The sequence below is a fragment of the Pituophis catenifer genome, unplaced genomic scaffold (genome assembly GCF_029215685.1).
Source record: "Pituophis catenifer annectens isolate HBS135680 unplaced genomic scaffold, rPitCat1.0.hap2 SCAF_16, whole genome shotgun sequence".
In the NCBI taxonomy this organism is placed as follows: Eukaryota; Metazoa; Chordata; class Lepidosauria; order Squamata; family Colubridae; genus Pituophis; species Pituophis catenifer.
The window spans coordinates 8,628,054-8,651,555 of NW_027256896.1; the positions used below are offsets into that span (position 1 = coordinate 8,628,054).

The following is a 23,502-nucleotide window of genomic DNA, read 5'->3' on the forward strand; positions in this document are numbered from 1 at the left end:
GGGAGCTTCTGGAGGTTCTGAAGGCCCTGGCTAAATCCCCGCCTCTGGCACCACATCTTCTCCAGCCTCCTCATTGTCTGACCCGAGTGACAGCTGCACAGGCTGCTGGCGCAGCATCACACCAGCCTCCTCGTTGTCAGAATCAGCTACAATCCGCACATGCCGCTGACGGGCCACAACAGTGGGTGTGTGCAATTATTGGAATGCCAGAACTTAAGTGGCTTTTCTGGGGGGGGTCCACTGAAACTTCAAATGGTCACTGAATGACCGGTAATAAGTTGTGTGTCAGTGTATAAGAAATTGTGAGCTGGGATAGCCATAACAACAAGTCAGCCAATGGGAAAATGTTTGTGACTAAGAAACAGGATCTGTTGTGAACCATGGGAGATGGCTCAGAGCCTGGGCGTAGCTTAGCTTAACTGGTCTGTATATAAGAGTTAGTTTGTCCTTGGATTAGAGCTTGTATGATTCTGTGCTTCTGGATTCTGAGTTCTGGTTCTGGCTTGTGCTGCATGGGTATTGTATACATGCATCATGTTTTATATTATTGTATATAAAGAAGTTTCTTCTATAAATGAAACCTGCTGAATTATTTACTTGTGTGCTGGTTTGATTGCTGCAAACTCTGACATTGAGGAACACCTATAGCCATGATGGTGAACCTATGGCACACCTCCTGCCGGACAGCTGATTTTTGGGTCTCTGCCGCACATGCGGGAGACAAGCATGGGAGGCTTCACGGAGGCCTGCCACGCCCAAAATGGGGTGGGGGAGTGCGGGGTAGTAGTGTTGCATGCGCATGCACAGAGGATGGGGGGAGCGCATTATGGGTGTGGGCACGCACGTGTGCCCTTTGGCACCTGAGGAAAAAGGTTAGCCATCACTGACCTATAGTAAAGTCCCACCTTAGGACACAGATGTAGAGTAGAACGCTTACCTAACACTCGGACAGTGTGACTTTTCTGGATGGCGCAGTTATAAAGACTCAGCGTCCCATGCGTGCAGGAACTGTACATGAAATTGCCATCTGGAGAGAAGGTCAGACCCGTGATCAGACCCCGGTGCTGCCTGTCCAATAGTTGCCCCCAAACAAAAAGGCAAAATGAGGAATGAACGTGAAGAATGAAACTAGCGGATGACAAAAACAATTGCCTTTATATCCCACAAGCGCAAAGCATTCGGGTTTGTCTCCCTTCGTTCTAAGCCCATAACAATCCTGGCACAGGAAGCCCTCAACCTACGACCATAATGGAGCCCAGAATTTCTGTTGCTAAGGGAGAAATCTGTTAAGTGAGTTTTGCCCCATTTTACGACTTTTTTTTGGTCACAGTTGTTAAGTGAATCATAGCAGTTTTTTAATTAAAACAACAGCGTTGTTAAGTGAATCTGGATTCCTCTTTGATTTTGCTGGTCAGAAAGTCGCAAAAGGGGATCATGTCTCACACACACACACACACACACACACACACACACACACCCTGGGACACTGCATTCATTGTAAATGTGAGTCAGTTGCCAAGCATCCAAATGTAAATCACATGAAGATGGATGCTACAATGGTCATAAGTGCGAAAAATGGTCATAAGTATGAAAAACGGTCATAAGTCACTTTTTTCAGTGCTATTGTAACTTCGAATGGTCACTAAGTGAATTATTACAAGACGAGGACTACCTGTAGTTATTGGCCAGAGAGCAACCTGTTCAAACTCACCCAGGGAGCTATTTAATCAATAGGATTTGAATCAGGATTTCCTCCCTGCGCCTCCCCACGAGCCAAGTCCACTATAGTATATTTTTAGAGTTTCCTTTTGCACTATAGTATATTTTTTAGAGTTGTGTGATGCTCGTTGAGTTATTTGTTGTAAAAAGAAGAACATCTGCCATTGGAAAGGCGATAGAAATGTGTCTCTTTCTCCAAGCATTTGGGTTAACTCCCCATTGGTGACGTATAGTATAGTTTAATTTTAATCACTGTATAATTATTTTAGTTTGCTCTAGTGGCATGTGCTATTTTTCTTTTCTATTTTTGTATAATGATTTCGGATGCTGCCCAGAGTCTTGTCATTTGAGCTGAGCAGCCATGTTGAATATTTCATATAAATAAGATAAATCAGAAACAGAAATGTTGTGATACAGGTAGTCCTCGTTTAGCGGCTGTTCCAAGTTACGACAGTGATAAAAGAAGTAACTTTGCAACCACTCCTCACATTTACAATCTTCACAGGTCTGTAAACAAGGGAAAGCTGAAATGAGATTGTAAGCATGGTTTACAATTTCACTTAGCAACCGCTTCGCTTCATGACCAAATCGTCAGTCCCAGGTGAGGTCGCTAATGAGGACCTGTACTTAACATTTGACGTAGCTCTCCAAATACTGCTAAGTGAATGGATCATTCTTAAATCAGCACATTTGTTTTCCTGTTTTTCTTTACCGCATTACAGGCTAATATCGGTATTTATTTCATTTTTTTTCCCCTCCGGAGAAATATATTCCCTTTCAAATCAGTCCCCCTTCTGTTGCATGCATGCAAAACATTCAAAACCTAACTAGGAAATTCCACAAAGGCTTTACTTGTGTTCTTCAAGTAGTCTTGAGGCAGCCAAGCTGATGGTCCTGACCACGCCAGTGTCAAAACCGCAAGCAAAAATAGGTTGCAAGGGATGAAAAGCCACAGCGCACGGAATTTCATCAGAGGCCGTAAATTCATAAAGCTGTAAGGGGATAAAGTGGTACCCAGGTGAGATGGAGGCAGCAGAAGGAAATGATCCAGGTGTTAGTCTTGTGTCTCAGATCAAGGCCTCACAAATAAGGAACCTCACAAGGTCTCACAAATAAGGAACCACATAAGGTCTTACAAATGAGGAACCTCACATGGCCTCACAAATGAGGTACCTCACAAGACCTCACAAGTGAGGAATCTCACAAGGCCTCACAAATGAGGAATCTCACAAGGCCTCACAAATGAGGAACCTTACAAGGCTTCACAAATAAGGAATCGCACAAAGCCTCACAAATGAAGAACCTCACAAGGCCTCACAAATGAGGAACCTCACAAAGCCTCATAAGTGAGGAACCTCACAAGGTCTCACAAGTGAGGAACCTCACAAGGCCTCACAAATAAGGAATACTAGATCCAGTTTTGGTGGTCACGATGTAAAAAAGATGTTGAGACTCTAGAACAGAGGTTGGCAACCTTAAACACTCAGAGAGCCATTTGGACCCATTTCCCACAGAAAAAACAAACAAACACCGGGAGCTACAAAACTCTTCCCGTGCCTGACTATTTCTTGAGCGGCCACAAAACTAGCCTATGTAGTTGAATTAAAGGTTCTGTTTTCTTCTGAAACTTTTCTTTTCTTGGATTTATCCATGGTTGACCTACCAGGGGTCGAAAAGCTTAATAAATTGTGCATTGCTAGGTGTCGCACATTGGCAGTTGTGACTCATATTTTGAGCGACAGGGAGCTGCAGCAGATGGATGAAAGAGCCACATGCGGCTCCAGAGCCGCAGGTTGCTAACCCCTGGCTCTAGAAAGAGGGCAGAGAAGAGCAACAAAGATAATTAGGAGACTGGCGGCTAAAACATATAAAGAACGGTTGCTAGAATTGGGTATGTCTAGTTTGATGAAAAGAAGGGTGACATGATACAATATCTCAGGGGCTGCCATAAAGGAGCTGTCTTTCTTTAGAAGGCAGATCAACAGGGCTATGATCACGGTATCTTAGCTGTTTTGGACTTTCATTGACATCTCGATTTATACTGAAAGCAATTCATTTTGGTTGACGGGTGATTCAGCTAATATTTCACTAATGGATTGATTCACCCATCAATTTAACTGTTCGGTTGTATATACAGCTTCCATATAAAAGTTTCCGGCATTGAAGAGATAAGTGCCAGAATAACAAAAGGGTATATCTAGTTTGATGAAAAGAAAGACTAGGGGAGACATGATAGCAGTGTTCCAATATCTCAGGGCCTGCCACAAAGAAGAAGGAGTCAAGCTATTCTCCAAAGCACCTGAGGACAGGACAAGAAGCAATGGGTGGAAACTAATCCAGGAGAGAAGCAATTTAGAACTAAGGAGAAATTTCCTGACAGTTAGAACAATTAATCAATGGAACAACTTGCCTCCAGAAGTTGTGGTTGCTCCAACACTGGAAGTTTTTAAGAAGAGATCGGACAACCATTTGTCTGAAATGGTAGAGGGTTTCATGCCAAAGCAGGGGGTTGGACTAGAAGACCTCCAAGGTCCCTTCCAACTCAGTTATTCTATTCTATTCTAACTTCCAAAAAGAAACATCTATTGTTAAAACAATGTTAATCTTTAAGGTGCCACAAAGGAGTGTGTGTATTTGTGTGTGTTTGTTCTGCTGAAAGAAGTTCCGAAATCACCTGCTGCATAGATTCGACATTCCAGATGCGAATGGTATTGTCTTCGGACACCGTCACCAGCTGTTTCTGGGAACTGTCCACTGAAAAGGCCAAGACCGTGCCCACATGAGATCTCATGATGGTGCTGTAATTCCTCGACTGGATGTCCAGGCAGCCCACGTTCCCAGTGGTGGTGGTGCACAAAACCTTCAGATTGTCTGGGCTGATTCGAACCGAACTCACTGGATTGTTGTGCTCTGGAAGAAAGATGCCAGCTTAGTCAGCATTCGGGTGACATGGTTAGATTCACCGGGCAAAGGGAACAGTGAGACATCTGGAGTTTATTGGTGATGATGCAAATAAGAGAAATGAGATGAAGTGAGATGAGATGAGGTGAGGTAGGATGGGATGGGATAAGATGGTAAGCAGTGGTGGGATTCAAAAATTTTTACTACTGGTTCTGTGGGCGTGGCATGGCTTGGTGGGCGTGGCAGGGGAAGGATACTGTAAAATCTCCATTCCCACCCCACTCCAGGGGAAGGATACTGCAAAATCCCCATTTCCTCCCGATCAGCTGGGACTCGGGAGGCAGAGAATAGACGGGGGCGGGGCCAGCTGGAGGTGGCCATATCAGCCATTAGCGGCAGTCAATGGTATTTGTGATACATTTTAAAATGTCCAGTTGACTGAGTTTCATTTTTAATGAATAAAAGAGAATAATAATAATTTTATTGTCATTGTGCGTGTATACACAGTATACCCATACAACGAAATTCACAACACCCAAAAATCAGGTCCAACACACATAACAATCCTCAAACACACTGTCAGATCCCTAAAAGTGATACTGCCATTCAATTGGGAGAAGGGGGAGACTTGGATTCGATTTACTAGCATTGCTTGTGTCAACAGATATTTTAAAACCTATATCCTGGCACCAAAGTGCCCTGAGATCCCCTTAATGTTGAGGAATGTTTATGACAGCTATGTGGGCTGTTTCACTTTAAAGAATAAAGGAGAAACGATGTGAATACATACTTATTCGGTTCTCAGGGCAGCTGGTAAAAAAAACATCTTCACACTTGTGTATTGGCTAAGATCTGCATTCTGACTTAAGGGAGGGGTCTCTATTGCTTTAATCCTACTTGTCTTGCCTAAGGGTATTCAGATGTTGCTTTGAATCCATTGCTGTTACTTCTGCTTAATAAAAGGGTCCTTTTGAAATACTCCATTTCAAGAGTTTTTACTTTCTTAAGTTGGGAGGAGAGGCAATCCTCTCTCTCTCTCTCTCTCACACACACACACACACACACACCACAAATTCCCCACCCCTAAACCACCCAAACATCCACACAACAGACCAAGTAATGGTCTGTGAATGTGAATCACTGTGAATGGTGTGGGAGTAGGAATGGATTTCCAGAGGAAAAACTGCAGACTACAGGAACAAGGAGCGCTAACTCAGGTGACTCTGAAGACACAGATAAACCTCCAAGTGCTTCAACGTCCCTCTAAAAGGATGCAAATGACCAGCTGTCTGCAAGGAGTATAAATCCTTCCACCCCACCACTATCCTGTCAGAACTGAAGAAGCTTCTTGGACGAGAAGCGAAACGTCTTCAAAGAAAAACCAGAAAGTCCAGTTGCCTCTTGAAAAAGCAGCTTTGGGACACTCTCATAGGAGCAAGTGTATGTCCTCTGGTGTCATTTCTTACCTTTCCAGAGGCATCTCCAGTTGATCTCCTGAACGGAAGATCTACCTACTTTGTGATCTTTAAGCTCTACGTACCTGCCTCCAGGAAGACTTCTGAGAAGTCCAATGGCCACAGTCGCAGGTAGCCATCGTCAGAGGCAGTGGCACAGAAACTTGAAGAGAGGCAAATGCTGTTTAGGGATATCCCAGGGCCTGGAGGTGGGGAAAAAACAAACAAACCAGAAATCCAGGATGCTCTAAGACACAACAGCTGCCAGTGCTTGAATCTCCACCCCACCACCACCACTCCATCTCTAATTGATCCTTGATATCTGAAGCCCTTTTTAGTTAAGACCCTGTCGGATAACATTCTACAACTACTCCAAAACAAAATCCCTTCTCTTCAATAAGTCTGTAAGAAAGAGACTTCAGGGTTCAGCCAAAGACCACTGTTCTCTTTTTTGACCCAAGAACTGATGACGTTTCTGCCTCCGCTAAGAAGCCATCCGAGCCTAGGAAAATACAGCCCAATTTAAAACAGAATTTCTTTTTCAGGATCCCACCAGTTAATAGCATTGCCAACGTTGTAAATTCCGTATCTCCAATATGACACCCATGAGTACCAGTGGTCTGATGATTTATTTTATTTCATGACTGTGATCATGATTTATCACTTATAGCTTTTATGTACACTGAGAGCATATGCACCGAAGACAAATTTCAATCACACTTGGCCAATAAAGAATCCAATCCTATCCTATCCTATCCCATCCCATCCCATCCCATCCCATCCCATCCCATCCCATCCCATCCCATCCCATCCCATCCTTCATTCCAATATTCTATTCTGTTTTCTGTTCTGTTCTGTTCTGTTCTGTTCTGTTCTGTTCTGTTCTGTTCTGTTCTAATTCTATTCTATTCTATTCTATTCTATTCTATTCTATTCTATTCTATTCTATTATTCTATTCTATTCTATTCTATTCTATTCTATTCTATTCTATTCTACTCTATTTCTATTCTATTCTGAAAAATACAGATAGTCCTTGACTATTTGTTTAGTGACCATTCAAAGTTACGACAGCAGTGAAAAAAGAGACTTATGACTGTTTTTCACACCTAAGACTTTTTGTTCTGCCCCAGCTATGGACTCCAAAGAACGCAGCACACACAAAGTCCGTACAAACCTTAGTTTACTAATTAAGGACTACTAATGAGCTTTCTTAGTAGTTGTTCGCACACAGGTACAGTTTAAATCAGTCTTTTCTGAACAAGGGCTGTTAATTTAACTTCATTAACAGCCGACAAGAATCCAAAGAATAATAACTCAATTCTGAGGCACAGTATTTCAGATAACCGTAATCTTACTGTGGTTGGCAGAATGCCCAAAAGCAATTTGCAGGAAAACTGACAAGAGAGAAACGAGCTGAATCAAACATTTCTGGAATCAAGATGCGAAGGAATATGAATGAAGTTGTTTCCTGCAAATTGCCTCAGTCGTCATCCTTCCTTAAATAGGCTAAGGGAGTGGCCAATTAGCCCCAAGCCTTACTCTCGAGGAGACCTCCTCCTGAGGAGCCACTCCTGCCTTTTGGCAGCTCTGTGTGCCTGTGCATCGAGAAGAGGCTCCTCCTCTTCTTCCTCTTCAGTTAAGGGAACTTCTGGAGGTTCTGAAGGCCCTGGCTGAATCCCCGCCTCTGGCACCACATCTTCTCCAGCCTCCTCGTTGTCCAACTCGAGCGCCAGCAGCACAGGCTGCTGGCGCAGCACCACACCAGCCTCCTCGCTGTCGGAATCAGCTACACAGATTCTGTGTAGATACACAGGTCGCTGACGGGCCACAACACTTTTGCAGCATCCCCCTTCTGCATTCTGCCCTATTCAGGCTCTTGGCAACTGGCTCGCATTTATGACACATTTATGACGGTTGCAGTGTCCCGGGGTAACGTGATCCCCTTTTGCGACCTTCTGACAAGCAAAGTCAACAGGGAAGCCAGGTTTACGTAATAACCGTGTTGCTAACTTTCCAACTGCAGCGATTCTCTTAACAACGGTGGCAGGAAAGGTCGCAAAATGGAGCAAAGCTCACTTAACAACTGTCTGACTTAGCAACAGAAATGCTGGGTTCAAACGTGGCCGTAAGTCGAGGACTACTCTATTAGCTAATATTAATAATTAATAATAATATTAATAATTAGCAAAGGGAGGTGTCAGCCTTGAGTGTAAATTCGTTTTTCAAAAACTGTTTATCCTCTGAAGATATTTTTAGATGTTCTTCTGGGCTCCTCTAAATCAAATTACTCATTTTTTTTTTTTTTACAGAAGGCCAACAGTAAAAAAAAAAGCTCCATCTGAAGACTGCGTTTTGTTTGGAAAAGTACCCTTTTGTTGTTGTTAGTTGCAAAGTCATGTCCGACCCATAGTGACCCCATGGACAATGTTCCTCCAGGCCTTCCTGTCCTCTACCATCCCCTGGAGTCCATTTAAGCTCACGCTGACTGCTTCAGTGACTCCATCCAGCCATCTCGTTCTCTGCCGTCCCCTTCTTCTTTTGCCCTCAATCTTTCCCAGCATTAGGCTCTTCTCCAGTGAGTCCTTCCTTCTCATTAGGTGGCCAAAGTATCTGAGTTTCCTCTTCAGGATCTGGCCTTCTAAAGAGCAGTCAGGGTTGATCTCTTCTAGGACTGACCAGTTTCATCGCCTTGCAGTCCAAGGGGCTCGCAGGAGTCTTCTCCAGCAGCAGAGTTCAAAGGCCTCCGTTCTTTGGCGTTCAGCCTCCAACTTTCACAGCCATACATTGCAACTGGGAAAACTACAGCCTTGACTATATGCACTTTTGTTGGCAGGGTGATGTCTCTGCTTTTTAGAATGCTGTCTAGATTTGCCATAGCTTTCCCCCCCAGGAGCAAGCGTCTTTTAATTTCTTGGTTGCAGTCCCCATTTACGGTGATCTTGGAGCCCAGGAAAATAAAATCTGTCACTATCTCCATTTCTTCCCCATCTATTTGCCTAAAGTATGCTTAATGCCCGTCAAAAATGTAAGTTAAGAGGGTAGAGACTTAATGAGAGTATCCAATGACACACCCATACGAGTCTAACACGTTCACCTGCCTCCCAAAGTTAGATACAGATTCAGATATAGATTAACAGAGTTGGAAGGGACCTTGTAGGTCATCTAGTCCAACCCCCCGCCCAGGCAGGACACCCTGCACCACTTCTGACAGATGGCAGTCCAGTCTCTTCTTGAAAGCTTCCAGTGATGAAGCTCCCACAACTTCTGAAGAGTTAGGATTAGAAAAGGGTTAAGTTAGAAATGGCTATGATAACTGAGCGCTGAAAAGTTCCCAGAAGCACGAGCTCATACCTGAATTAAAAGCTTGCTTCTCCCGCTGAGGAACGGGTCCCGTCTCCAAGGGCAGAAGGCGACGGACATTTTTGACAGTGACATTCTTGTAGTCAATTTCTAAAACGTGCCCACTTCTGCTGCAAACAAATCTAGGAAAGGAAGGGAGGAAGAAAGGGAGGGAGGGAGGGAGGGAGGGATGGCTTTAATGCTTAAATCAGTTCTTGCCTGTGGCTATTGTGTCACCACTACGTCACTCTGATAACGGAGGTGAAAAAATAATTTTTCCGTAAATAGACATTGCATTATATAAACCAATGTCAAGATCCCTATGGAACTAGGCTATGGAGGAACATCCTATACTTCCCTGCTAAAAGAGGCAGGAGAAAAAAAAGAGGAAAAAAAACCTGTGTAGATTTCCTTGCTGAAACAATTGTCCTTGCTGAAATAATTAAGTGTAAAACTAACTTTACTTTTAGAATAGAATAGAGTAACAGAGTTGGAAGGGACCTTGGAGGTCTTCTAGTCCAACTCCCTGCTTAGGCAGGAAACCCTATAGCATTTCAGACAAATGGTTGTCAAATCTCTTCTCAAAAACATCCAGTGTTGGAACATTTACAACTTCTGCAGGCAGGTTGTTCCACTGATTAATTGTTCTAAACTGTCAGGAAATTTCTCCTTAGTTCTAGGTTGCTTCTCTCCTGGATTAGTTTCCACCCATTGCTTCTTGTCCTGTCCTCAGGTGCTTTGGAGAATAGCTTGACTCCCTCTTCTTTGGGGCAGCCCCTGAGATATTGGAACACTGCTATCATGTCTCCCCTAGTCCTTCTTTTCATTACACTAGACATACCCTTTTGTTATTCTGGCACTTATCTCTTCAGTGCCAGAAACATTTATATGGAAGCTGTATGTACAACCGAACAGTTAAATTGATGGGTGAATCAATCCATTAGTGAAATATTAGCTGAATCACCCGTCAACCAAAATGAGTTACTTTCAGCATAAATCGAGATGTCAATCAAAGTCCAAAACAACCTCTAGCAAAGGCAGGAATGAATCTTAACGTCCTTGCTAAGATATCAGGATCACAGCCCTGTTGATCCGCCTTCTAAAGAAAGACAGCCAGAAGCTGCCTTGAAACATCATTCTTTGTCTTAGGAGAAGAAAGGAAAACAGTTTCTCACAGCGTCCGGTCCTCGGGCTCACGCTGGGTGGAGTGGCCGACCTCAAAGGCCAGGTCTGTGAACTCCAGAGAACGGTATTCGCCCAAATTCACAGGGCAGGAACGCAAAGCCCCGCTTTGGATCCGCCACAGCCTCACATTGTCACGGCCACACGATACCATCCTGTGGTGAGAGAAGTCAGGGTACAGGATGAGAAAGGATTGTTCCTTCGTGTCTTGAGGGAGGGAGGGAGGGAGGGAGGAAAGGAAGGAAGGAAAAGAATGGGAGAAGGGAAGGAGGAAATTGAGATGATATGGGAGGGAGAAAAGAAGGGGATGTTGTGGCCCGCTGGCGGCCAGTGCAACTGGCAGCAGATTCGGACAGTGAGGAGGTTGGGGAGGAACTTGGGCCAGTCCTGGGAGCTGGGGAAAGCTCGAACGAGGGCTCTGCATCGGAGGCAGAGAGGGAGCCAAGGCCATCTGATAATTATGTGCAGCCTCCAGAGTCTGACATCAGCGAGGCAGAACAGCGGGAGCCTGTTCCCAGTGTGTGCATGCGCAGAGCTGCCAGATGACAAGAACAATTATGAAAACAGGGTCGACTTGGGAGTAAGGCTTAGAGATGATTGGCCCCTCCCATAAGACATAAAAGAAGAGCGAACGAGACGTGAGCTTTTGCAGGAAGCAATTTAGTTCATCTGGCCGGTTCAAGATTTGAAAATTCTGTTTGTGACTCTGTGCCAAGTTTGGTCCTGCCCTGAGTCTGGAAGTTAGCTGTCTGGCAGCATTCCACGTGAGATTGGTGGGTGTTGATAACCTTCCCCGAAAGACTGTTTATCAAGCCTTGCGGACGGTAAATGAAAGTAATTTACAGTCATATAAAAAAAGAAGTTCTGCGGAACCAAGATTGTGCTTTATACTTTCTAAGGAAGCCTAGGTCAGAACAGGGGAGGGCTGGAAGGGAGGAAGGGAGGAAGGGAAGGAAGAAAGAAAGGAAAGAAGGAAAGAAGGAAGGAAGGAAGGAAGGAAGGAAGGAAGGAAGGAAGGAAGGAAGGAAGGAAGGAAGGAAAGAAGGAAGGAAAAGAAAGAATAAGAGGGAGGGAGGGAGGGAGGGAACTTTATCTAGCAAAGCTTTCCAGCTTGGATGTCAATCTGAATTCACATAAGCATAGTAGTCGTGATATACAACTTTCCCTTCCTTCCCTCTTGAGTCACTCTGGTTTGCTGTTTGGCCTGGACTCAGCATCTTGATGCTGATCAGTTTCCGATGAAAGACTCCTTCAATAGCTCCACCAGCTATGATGCAACACAGTGCGTAAGAAAAGGCTCAGAGAGTAAATAACAGGCTGGCTTCTGTGGCCTGTAGCCACTGTACATACAAGCAACTCGGTTTCCTGAAGAGCTGATTCGAAGACTCTTTTGCAAGCTCTCCTTGCAAGGATGGCCGTTTAGCCCCAAGAAGAACAAGCGGTTCTTTACCTGGTATCGTCAAAAAAGGCAATCTTGAAGGCCCGAATGTCCACATCTGTGTGAGCTTTGGCCAGCATGACCACTTCTCCTCCACGATTCACCTGCATGGTGTTCCACACCACCACCAACTGCCAAGAGAGCACGCAACAGCTAGAGTGATCTTTCCTTGACTGGACAAGCCTGAACAAATCTACCACTAAAATCCTTCTACAACGCCCAAATTCATTCTTCTTTAACCAAGCTCAGAATTAAGGGTTTTAAAAAAATATCTTAGCTCAGAACTTTCAAGGAAGGAAGGAAGGGTGGACTGAGGACATCTCGGCAAAGAGCTGGCAAAGGCCAAAGGACCACTGAGTAAACCGGTTCTTTGGAACCTCTCTGGATAAGGAGAGGATGAGATTGCCCACATATGCTCTGGGTGGCTGCTCCCCTTAAGGAGACCTCGGGACAGCAATTGTCTGTCTGACAAAGGGTAAATGCCTGGCTATGGTGACAAGGCAATACTTGGGTTCTTCCTGGTTTATCAATGGAGAGAAGATTCAGGATCTTCACAGCTGATTCTAAGTAACGCAAATTTACACATTTAGTTAGCGTGTTTCCCCAAAAATACGACCTACCCTGAAATTAAGTCCTAGCTCGATTTTTACACGAGCCCAATTTAAGTCCTACCCCCCACACACACACACAAAAATAAGACCTAATTAAGACCCCACCCACTCCAGGGTGCACGGATAAAAATTAAGCTAGTGTGGGGATGGAGGTGTGGAGCTGCCCTATTACTTACCTTCGGACAATTGCAGCCAGGCCTCACACATCCCGACACCTGCCTTACCAGCCCACTTTTTGGGCTCTGTTATCGGCTGCAGAGGCCTTCAGGAAAGCCCTGACGGCCTACAAAGGAAGTTCCTGAAGGCCTCTGACAACGAAAAGGAGGCCGAGGGCGACGCGCGCAAGTGAGGTGAGTCAGTGGACAACATTCCCCAGAAATAAGACCTCGTGACGTTTTTGGTGGCAAAAAATATATAAAACAGGGTATTATTTTTGGGAAAATACTGATACGATATTTTGAATGCTGCTCTAAACCATAAAAATTAAAAGGAACACTGGGATCTGAAAAAACAGAAATGAATTAGCTGCAGAGTAGTGCCATTTTTGAATATTCTAACGGGGATAGGAGTCTTGTTGTTCTATCAAAAAAGCTCTACAGAGAATCATTAAAACTGCCCAGAATATCATTGGGTTCCAGCTACCAGCCCTGGACGACATCTTCGCATCTTGCTGTTTGAGAAAGTTGCATAACATTCTCAGAGACTCTTCCCATCCTGCTTACAATCTTTTTGGACTGTTGCCTTCTGGCAGAAGATTCAGAACAATTAAAACTCGGACCACACGTTTTCTGAATAGTTTTTAATCCCAGAGCTATAATTGCACTCAACAATGAACTAAAGGGCCACCATCAGTGAGCTGTTGGACAGCATTACTTGGTCTGTTGTGTGGATGTTTGGGTGGTTTAGGAGTGGGGAATTTGTGGTGGGTGGGAGTATGTTTGGGGATTGTTATGTATGTTGGACCTGGTCTTTGAGTGTTAAGTGAATTTTGTTGTATGGGTATACTGTATATACACATACAATGACAATAAAGTTGTTGTTGTTGTTGTTATTGTTATGATGATGATGATGATGATGATGATGAGTGCTAGAAATCTAGCTTCAGATGAGGTAACATTGTCAGTACATACAGTAAATTGGGTAATAAAACGTCTGCAAGAAAACAACCAAGCTCAGACAGCATCAAGGATCCTGCAGTTTAACCCTGAGCTACAAATGTTCTCTTCAATTTAAAAATTAGGTGACACTAATCAGAAAACATAGTATCTTGGAGCAACTATATCTATGGGCAATTCTAATGTATGAAAAGATGGCATCAAGATATCAGCACTTGGACAGCTCCATCTCTGTCCAGAGCAAATACAGAAAGGAAAGCAACTCTAATAATTTTGAAATATTCTACTGGAATCAAGGTTCTGCCTGGGAAGAGATCTTCAACCATGAGAAATCTATGTTTTGATCTCTGGGAAGAAGTAGATGGGATGAAGAATATATGACCAGGACTCCCTTCCTCCACTCCAGAACCCGTTATGCATCTGCCTTGACTTTAGATGACACCAACTGACAGTTAAATCAATTTACAAATCAGTTAACTATGAGCAAGTCAAAAATCAAGTCACTAAAAGCACAAATCATAAAAAATACTCAACCGCTTTGGCACGCAGAGGGAATCTTTTTCGGCCCTCAACGTTGTTTCCCAAGTCCTCAACCACCATACAAATCATGTCTGGGAACTGGGAAAGGCTAGAGATACCTCTGCAGATCCTGGGAGCTATAGATGTCCCATAGAGACCTTTGAGGTAACATTATAAAAGAAGTGAGTGAAGTGAGGAAAACCCTCAATACCTTCGTATGTTTTACAAACAAAATGCCAATTTACTTACCGTCTTCCCGCGTTTGTCCTTCCCGGTGCCACAAAGGACATTTCCGCTGTATGAAAAACTGGGGAGAAAAATGCCAAGTAGAGTCCATCATTTTTACTTAAGTAAAAATAAGCTACTGATGGGTGTTATAGTTTAAGAATTGGAGAAGCCACTGCCTGTCAGGACAGATAATGGAGATGTAGGCAGGCAGAGAATTTGATCTGTCGAAAGATCATTGAGTTTCCGCTTCCAAGGAAACTCAATGCAGACCATTCAATGAATTCTTCACCACCAAATCTAGAACTCATTCATTCATTGATTCATTCATTCATGGTTTGTTTTATTGTCTATGTATGCAGCCAGGCCTTCGAGATTGCAGTGGCTTGCAACAACATACTAAAACACAATAAAATGTCCCCCAGTAAATAAAAACAACAAAATACAAAAAGAGCCATTAAAGGGTCTTGGGTTCTTGTGTAAAAACAGGATGGAACAACAACTGATGATCTCCTTTTACCGGTCCACAGTAGAAAGCATCCTCACTTATTGGATCATGGTATGGCACGCTGATCTGACAGCCGCGGATAGAAAAACATTACAGAGGGTGGTGAGCACAGCCCAAAACATCTTGGGCTGCCCCCCGATACCCCTACATGAGATCGCTAGGGCTCGCTGCCTTAGAAGAGTGAGGAAATGCTCAGGGACGACTCTCACCCTGGTCACTATTTCTTTACCCTCCTACCATCGGGAAGGAGATCTAGAAGCATAGCCAGCCGCACAAACAGGCTGAAGAAGTTTTTATCCGTGGGCTGTCAGACTCCTGAATGAGAAATAGCATCATAACTACGTAGTATGATGGACTTGCAGGGCTGGCGCAACGTGTAACATGTTCACACTGGTGCAATAGGACTGGGGGTTTTGTTAATATGATTTATTGGGTTAGGGATTTTCTGTCTTCACTGTGAATTGTATTGTGTTGGGGGCAATGGTGAAATGTAAAATTGGTTACTACCGGTTCTGTGGGCGTGGCTTGGTAGGGGGCTTAATGTGACTGGGTGGGTGTGGCCAACTTTTTTTTTTTTTTTTACTTTTAAAAGCATTTTTTCTACAATCTCTTCGGCCGAAGAGGTTGTAGAAAAAATGCTTTTAAAAGTAAAAAAAACAGCCTTTGATGATCGCGTGACTCAGCTGGGCAGGGGGCGGGCAGCGATTTTTGCTACCTGTTCTCCGAACCACCCGCCGCCATCGCTACCAGATCAGGCGATCCAGTCCGAACCATTTCACCCCTGGTTGGGGGGTTGCACTGAGGGAGTTCCACCAATCTCATTGTACCTATGTTGTGCACTGACAATGAGGATTTGAATTGAATTAACGTGATAGCTAATAACAGGTAAAGAAATCAGAAAGTCCAGTTGCCTTTAAAATAAAAGCACCTTTGGGACAACCATGATCTGGTTGAATAAGAACCTCCATAGACAACATATTAAAAAAAAAAAAACTTTGTGTAAAAATGGCAAATGTTCATTCTCCAAGAGCCATATTTGGTTTTCAAAAGCTTCCAAAGGGCGCTCACACAGAGGCCAAACTAATATCTATTGGAAGGCTGTTCCATGATAAAAAAAAAAAGCCACACTTGGTATCCTCAGCCCCCTCAACACTGTTGTGGCCCGCCGGCAGCCAGCAGAGCTGGCAGCAAAGTCAGACAGTGAGGAGGTTGGGGAGGAACATGGGCCAGTCCTGGAGTCTGGGAAAGGCTCGGATGAGGGCTTTGTGTTGGAGGCAGAGAGGGAGCTAGAAAGTGTTGTGACCCAGGCCCAAGTAGGTATTATCAGACACAAACAGTTCCAAAACAGACTTTGGTCCAAACTACCAAATTAAAACAAATTCTTCATAACACAAATTCTTCAGTCTTTATTTTTTATTTTATTTTTATTTTATTTTGAATTTGTATACCGCCCTTCTCCCTGAGGACTCAGGGCGGTGAACAGCCAAGTAAAAACATCAAGTACAAATATTAAAATACAGTTAAAATATACATATATAAATTTGGCCCTATTAATTAAAAACAATAAGTCTTATCACCGACCTTGGTATAATTAGGCAAACTGCCAAAGCTTCTCTTGGCAAAAGTTCAGAAGCAGAAGACGCCGACAAGAGATAAGTGCAACAAGACAAGAACAAGTCTATCAACATTGTTTTCTAGCAAAGAGGCCAAGAGCCTTTGCTGGTCTTTTAAGCCTTATGGGAGAGGCCAATCATCTCTTGGCCCTACTCCCGAGTCGTCCTCTTTGCTGTAGCTGCTCTTGCCTTCTGGCAGCTCTTCTCATACGCACACTAGGAACAGGCTCCTCCTGTTCCTCTGCCTCTCTACTATCAGCCTCTGGAGGCTCTGGAGTCTGCACATCACTCCCCGATGGCCCTGGCCCCATCTCTGCCTCCGACGCAGAGCCCTCATCCAAGCCTTCCCCAGACTCGAGGACTGGCCCATGTTCTTCCTCAGCCTCATCGCTGTCCGACTCCGCTGCCAGCTCTGCAGGCTGCTGGCGGATCACAACACTAAGCAGCGAGGCAGAGTCAGTGCGCGCATGCACAGAGCTGCCAGAAGACAAGAACAACTCAGAAAGCAGGGTCGACTCGGGAGTAAAGCTACACCTTGGAGGTGATTGGCCCCTCCCATAGGAAATAAAAGAGGAGCGAACAGGGAGTGGGCTTTTGCAGGAAAACAATTTGTTCGTTCCGTGACTCTGAGAGACTCTGTGCCAGGTTTTGCCTTGTACTGCAGTTGGAAACAAGTTACATGGCAGCTTTCCAAGTGAGATAAGGTCTGTGTTGATAAATATTCTTTTGCAAAACTGTCTGGACAAATCTTGCTGACTGTGAATGAACGTAATTCACAGTCGTGTAAATAAAAGAGGTTTTGCTGGCACCAATTTCTGCTTCCTGCCTGTTAAGGGAGCTTAGGTAAGAACAAACACACCCATGTGTTCGAGATTATGAGCTCTTCCATCTTACATTCTCCCCCACCCCCGCACCCTTTTTTCCGAGGTGTCCGGCATTTACCTGAGGCACGAGATGGACTGGATCCCAGTTTTAAAGACGCAAAGGCACTTCCCGCTTGGGAAGTCCCAGAGACGCATCACGCTCATTTCTCCCGTCTGCGCGGATGCCAGCAAAGTGCTTTTGTTGTTGAACGCCAGTGCCGCCACCTGCAAAATAAATCAGGCCACTGTCTGTGCCAAGGGTTTCCAGCAAGCATGGGGAAGTTAGGTCACACCCGAATCAAAAAGATGCAAGGATACCAGGGCAAGAACAAAAAAAGATCTGCAATAAAAATACTAGAAAAGGCAGATGCTGTTTTGACGGCATTCCGAAAATCAAGACAAACGCGTGAAAATGGATAGAAAAAATCAGGTGAGTAGCTAATATGAATTCCCCAAATGCTGGCTCGGGAATTCTGGGAGTTGAAATCTACAAATCTTAAAAGCTGCCTGCTTTAAGAAACAAATGTCTATACATTTTCCATACTGCATCCTTTCCATGTTAGAGACATGGCTATATTTGGAATGACTTTTACGTTAAGACAAAAGGAGAAGGAAATACCTTGTCGGTGTGGCCAGCAAAAAACGTCTGTTTGCCAGAATCAATTGCTATGGCTACAATCAGAGCATGGCAAGGGTAGACCACTACAGCACTGCCAGAAGCCCACAATGCCTGGGTGAGGAAAAAAAAGAAGAAAACGTCAGAACCTTCATAATAGAGGTGCCCTTTCTGAAGCCCTGGGGCTGCTGGGACGCCCAAATGGAACGCAGGTGCCTCTCAATCTCTAACTTGTCATTTTGAATAAGATATAAAATGAACAATGTTGCATATGTTACCAGAATGAATCATACAAACTAGGTTTAATTGGAGGTCATATGTAAGCTTTACCCTGGTCTTAATCTGTACTTCATACAAAAGTATGAAGGCTATTGCTTAATGCATTGTAAGCCGCCCTGAGTCTCCGGAGAAGGGCGGCATATAAATCAAATTAAAAAAAACAAAACAAAACAAAAACAACGGCTTCTTGATGCACCTTGGTGGTGCAGCGGACTAAAGTGCTGTTAAGTAGCACTTAGCTGCCAGCTGCCTGCAATTACTGCGAGTTCAAATCTCACCAGGCTCAAGGTTGACTCAGCCTTCCATCCTTTCGAGGTAGGTAAAATGAGGACCCGGATTGTGGGGGCAGTAAGCTGACTTTGTATAAAAAAGAACACCGCTTGGGGGGGCCGAAAGCCCTACTTAAGCAGGTATATACAAAAGTATGAAGGCTATTGCTTAATGCATTGTAAGCCACCCTGAGTCTCCAGAGAAGGGCAGCATATAAATCGAACCAATAAATAAATAAATAAATTCTTGTATGCTATTCCAAGACCTAGAGCAGTGATGGCTAACCTTTTTTACCTCGGGTGCCGAAAGTGTGCCCATATCTATAACGCAATGCCCCCCCGAGCGCCCCGCCCCCATGCATGCATGCGCAACCCCCCCCCATGCTCCCCCAGCCCCACATATATGCGTGTCCCCCCCCATGGCCCGTTTTTGTCCCAGGAGGCTTCAGGGAGGCCTGCTAGGCCCAAAATGGGCCATGGGGCACGCGTTCCCCCCACCGTACCTCCCTGCCCCTTGCACATGCACATGCAGCCCCCCGCCCCCACACATATCTCCCCAGTGACCTGAAAATCAGGTGGCTGGCATGAGGCACATGCGGGCAGTGGAGCTGACCTAGGGCGACAACTCGTGTACCCACCTGTAGCATGCGTGCCATAGGTTCACCCTCATGGACCTAGAGGGGTATCACAACCCAAAATAATGTCTCATTTTGCTTGGAAGCCTGCTTGTCTCACTATAATGTTGCATGTTTATCTTGCTTTTTTCGTCTAAGGCGCTCAAACTGGCACCCATGGTTTTTCTCTCCCCCGCTGGAGAGAAATATGCTAACTAAATAAGGATATACTGACCCATTTGGTGCTGCATCCCCCAAACCCAATAATCTTCTTCAGCTTCAGAATTGGATCTGGTAGCAGCTTCTGAAAACCAATCCAGAGTTACATTGAGTCAGGAAGCATCAAATGTGAAAGACATCAACACAAACGATAACTCCTACCCTCAAAATGACGCTATAGAGCACTGCACACCAGAACGATTAGACACAAGGACAGTTTTTTTTCCCGAACTCCATCACTCTGCTAAACAAATCATTCCCTCAACACTGTCAAACTATTCACTAAGTCTGCATTACTATTACTATTAGTCTTCCCATCATTCCTATCACCCATCTCCTCTCACTTATGACTGCATGACTGTAACTGGTATTCTTATTGTTGCTGGTATTCTTACGATTTATATTGTTTCCTAATATGATTTGATTGCTTATTTGTTCCCTATGACTATCATTGTTGTACCTTATGACTTTTGACGAATGTATTTTTCTTTTATGTACACTGAGAGCGTATGCACCAAGGCAAATTCCTTGTGTGTCCAATTACATTTGGCCAATAAATAATTCTAATCTAATCTACTGTGTTTCCCCGAAAATAAGACCCTGTCTTATATATATGTATATATATATATTTTGAACCCTGAAATAAGCACTTGGCCTTATTGCCATGCGCTCAAAAGCCCGATTGGGCTTATTATCAGGGGATGTCTTATTTTGGGGGAAACAGGGTATCTGTCATCTATATCATCTATTTATCTCTCTCACTATCTTCTATCATCCCTACCTACCTACCTACCTACCTACCTTCCATCCATCCATCATCTATTGATCTATCATCTATACATACATACATATATATCATCTATCTCTCTATCTCTATCTATCTAGCCACCTACCTACCTACCTACCTACCTACTTACCTACCTACCGTGTTTCCCTGAAAATAAGACCCTGTCTTATATTTTTTAGAACCCTGAAATAAGCGCTTGGCTTTATTGCCATGTGCTCAAAAACCCGATTGGGCTTATTATCAGGCGATGTCTTATTTTGGAGGAAACAGGGTAATCTAATCTAACTTTCTAGTATGGCTCTGCTTTTTTTCACTAAAGAAGCAGTGTACAACCTCTGGGCAATATATAATTCAGTCTTCCTGAACCTTGGCAACGTTAAGATGCATGGACCTCAACTCCCAGAATTCCCTAGCCCAGTGGCCTCCAACCTTTTCAGCACCATTTTTTTCCGTGGACCAGAGCGGGTGTGGTTTCACGTGCTGCCTGCATCCCACAGATGGGGCTTCGCTTGTTTTTCCAGCCCAGTTACTGGCATGCCATGGCCTGGTGCCAGTCCAGAGAACGGGGGTTGAGGACCCTTGTCCTAGGCCAGCATGTTTAAAAAACAACTGATCTAAACGGGTCGACACTCTGATCTGGTATTAAGCAGCTTCCACCATTCATCATTGGCCCAATTTTCCCTTCTGGCTAGAACTAAAATATCATCAGTCCCAGAAAGGAGCTGGGAAGGAAGAAAAAAACGAAAGCGGTGGAGAGTCAGAAGTCGCCTTCTGTAACCCTGATGTGATTGTATCTCACAGGTGAGCGAGTCTCCTTCCATGAAACAAGGAGGGACTTCAGAGGTATAATCCTGCAAAAGAATAAAATTGCTTCTCACCGTGCAGGGCACAGAACTCTTGGCAGAGATGGTCTTTGGTCCTGCTGTCGGCATATATTGGTTCTGGAGAAACAGAGGACATGTTAAAGGTTGGGGGAACAGAGCAGGGACCAAAAAAAAAAAATATGTTACAAGTTGTTTTGGGTAAAAAAATGTTCTTCGTTAAGTCATATTAAACTGAGAAGCTGTACATTCGAAGCACCTGTCACAGATATTTCAAAATATTCAACAATTCATATTGTAGTCTCCTGGCTAACCATACCATCGCCACGCGCTAAATAAATAATTGTGGCAATCGATATGCTTCTTTTATTATGACAATAATTCTTTCTTAAAGTTAGTAACAGTAGAAGGGCAGGCAGGTTACCTGAGATTTGTTAATTATGAATATTTATGCTCACATCATCTGTTACTTATAAATGACTATCATCTTCTCCTCCTTTCTGAAATGTCCACTGGAGACTGATGAATTAAATCAGGGGGAAAATATATTAAGAGAGTTGAAAGACACTTTTGAAAGGGAGATAGGGGCCTGGGCAGAAATTTTGGAAACTAGGCAGTGGAAAAGGGTAGAGGTGGGAGAAATACCTAGATTGAATAGCCAAGAAGCAGAGGCAGACAGAGCTAAAGATCCAAGGGAGGAATATGAGAGGCAAGCCAAAAAAAAAAAAGCATAGCAATTAAATATTGAAGCGGGCAAGAGACGATGGATAGATGATTTCTCTTTGTTGTTGTTCTGACTTGCTTTTGCTTTTTTCTCTCTTTCTTTTCTTTTTTAGGTAAGTGATATGACTAGAAGTTAGGTAGGATAGAAAGAAAACGTCCATTAATAAAGGGGTGACATGATTAAAAGTTAGAATAAGAGATAGAAATAAGAGAATGGGGAATATTAGTGTATACACGTTTGTATAATAAAATAAAAGCAACAACAAGAGAAAACTTGGAATAATTGAATGACAGACTGCAACTTAATATCATTATTAGAAATATATAAGTTGGTTGAATGTAATAACTATGATTAATTCTACTAGTTTTATTTGTATTAGAAGGTATGACACCCAGGTGCCACACTGTTCACGCATGGACATGTTTGTAAAAAGATAAAAAAATAAAAAAACTTGGGGGGGAAAATGAAATGTCCACTGGAAATGTGAGCACATCCTTTTGTCCGCAAGAATTCCTCCAGCACGCACTGTTATAATAAATACCGCAGTGACCCTTGATTATTTGCTTTGGGTCTTGCATTTTGATTCCATATCACCCATGGCAAGAATTCCTCGGAGATTTTTCTCTCTGCCCCCACTTTTCCCAATCCAAACTGAAACCTACAGCTGCGTTAAAGGGGAACATTTGTTCACAGGAATGCCTAAGGAAGAATGGCTCGGAGTTGCGGCTTACCTCGTCAGAGTCGATGGTAACATCACGGACCGCGTCATCTCCATTTTTGTGGGCATAAACATGAATGCTGCCATCGTCCATCGAAGAGTGGGGGAAACGGGAAACTCCTCTGGCCTGTGACCCTTCTCTCAGGCTCTGGTCCGCAATGCAGGATGTCCACACAGGCTCGGACCTGGACGGGTGAATCTTGGGGATGTGCTTTGTAAGAAGAGGAGACTGGCGAGGCATCTTTCAAAAAAAAAAAAAAAAAAACAGAAAGTTTTGGAAAGTGGAGGCTGATCCCAAGGTATGCTGACTCTTTCTTCAGCAAGAAGCAACGGAGCTGTGGGTCATAGGGGGACGGTAGCAAGCTAAAGTTTGAGCCGAGGTGGTGCAGTGGTTAGAGTGCGGTACTGCAGGCTACTTTCTGCTGCCTGCCGGCTGCCTGCAATTTGGAAGTTCGAATCTCACCAGGCTCAAGGTTGACTCAGCCTTCCATCCTTCCGAGATGGGCAAAATGAGGACCCAGATTGTTGGGGGCAAGAGGCTGACTCTGTAAACCGCTTAGAGAGGGCTGTAAAGCACTGTGAAGCAGTGTATACCGTATTTTTCAGAGTATAAGACACATCTTTTTCCCCCCTAAAAGGGGGTGAAAATGTAGGTGCGTTTTATACACTGAATGTAGCCCTGCCCACCCACTGGCTCCCACCCTTTGGCCTCTGCCTCACAGCAGTTACCTCCTTGCAAAGAAACAGCAAGAAAAAACAGCTCCTTTCAGCTTCAGCACAGCTTGATTAGCACAAGGTGATTGGATCGGCCTCCCGACTCTCAGCTGATTTGCTCTCAGCTGTTTTGCACAGGGCTCTGCTGCTTGCTGCAAAGAGGTGAATTGCTGGAGCAGATTTTTTCCCCCTTGTGCTAATCAAGCTATGTTGAAAACGAAAATGAAAGTAAAACAGACTGTTTGCTGTTTGC

At 44.1% G+C, this 23,502-nt stretch overlaps 1 protein-coding gene across 1 annotated transcript in view; it reads right to left on the reverse strand.

The window, feature by feature from the left end:
- The window catches only part of WDR90 (WD repeat domain 90), a 69,788-nt gene that overhangs the window by 33,223 nt on the left and 13,063 nt on the right, over window positions 1-23,502 (reverse strand). Inside the window, exons 9-21 of the mRNA XM_070954868.1 lie at window positions 22,549-22,776; window positions 21,151-21,213; window positions 19,502-19,570; window positions 18,108-18,218; window positions 17,568-17,713; window positions 14,529-14,586; window positions 12,047-12,165; window positions 10,590-10,751; window positions 9,427-9,557; window positions 6,161-6,277; window positions 4,394-4,629; window positions 2,572-2,711; window positions 938-1,068 (exon numbers count right to left, since the gene is read on the reverse strand). Of these exons, the coding sequence (XP_070810969.1) occupies window positions 938-1,068; window positions 2,572-2,711; window positions 4,394-4,629; window positions 6,161-6,277; window positions 9,427-9,557; window positions 10,590-10,751; window positions 12,047-12,165; window positions 14,529-14,586; window positions 17,568-17,713; window positions 18,108-18,218; window positions 19,502-19,570; window positions 21,151-21,213; window positions 22,549-22,776 (1,711 nt within the window). The remainder of the gene's footprint in view (window positions 1-937; window positions 1,069-2,571; window positions 2,712-4,393; window positions 4,630-6,160; window positions 6,278-9,426; window positions 9,558-10,589; window positions 10,752-12,046; window positions 12,166-14,528; window positions 14,587-17,567; window positions 17,714-18,107; window positions 18,219-19,501; window positions 19,571-21,150; window positions 21,214-22,548; window positions 22,777-23,502) is intronic.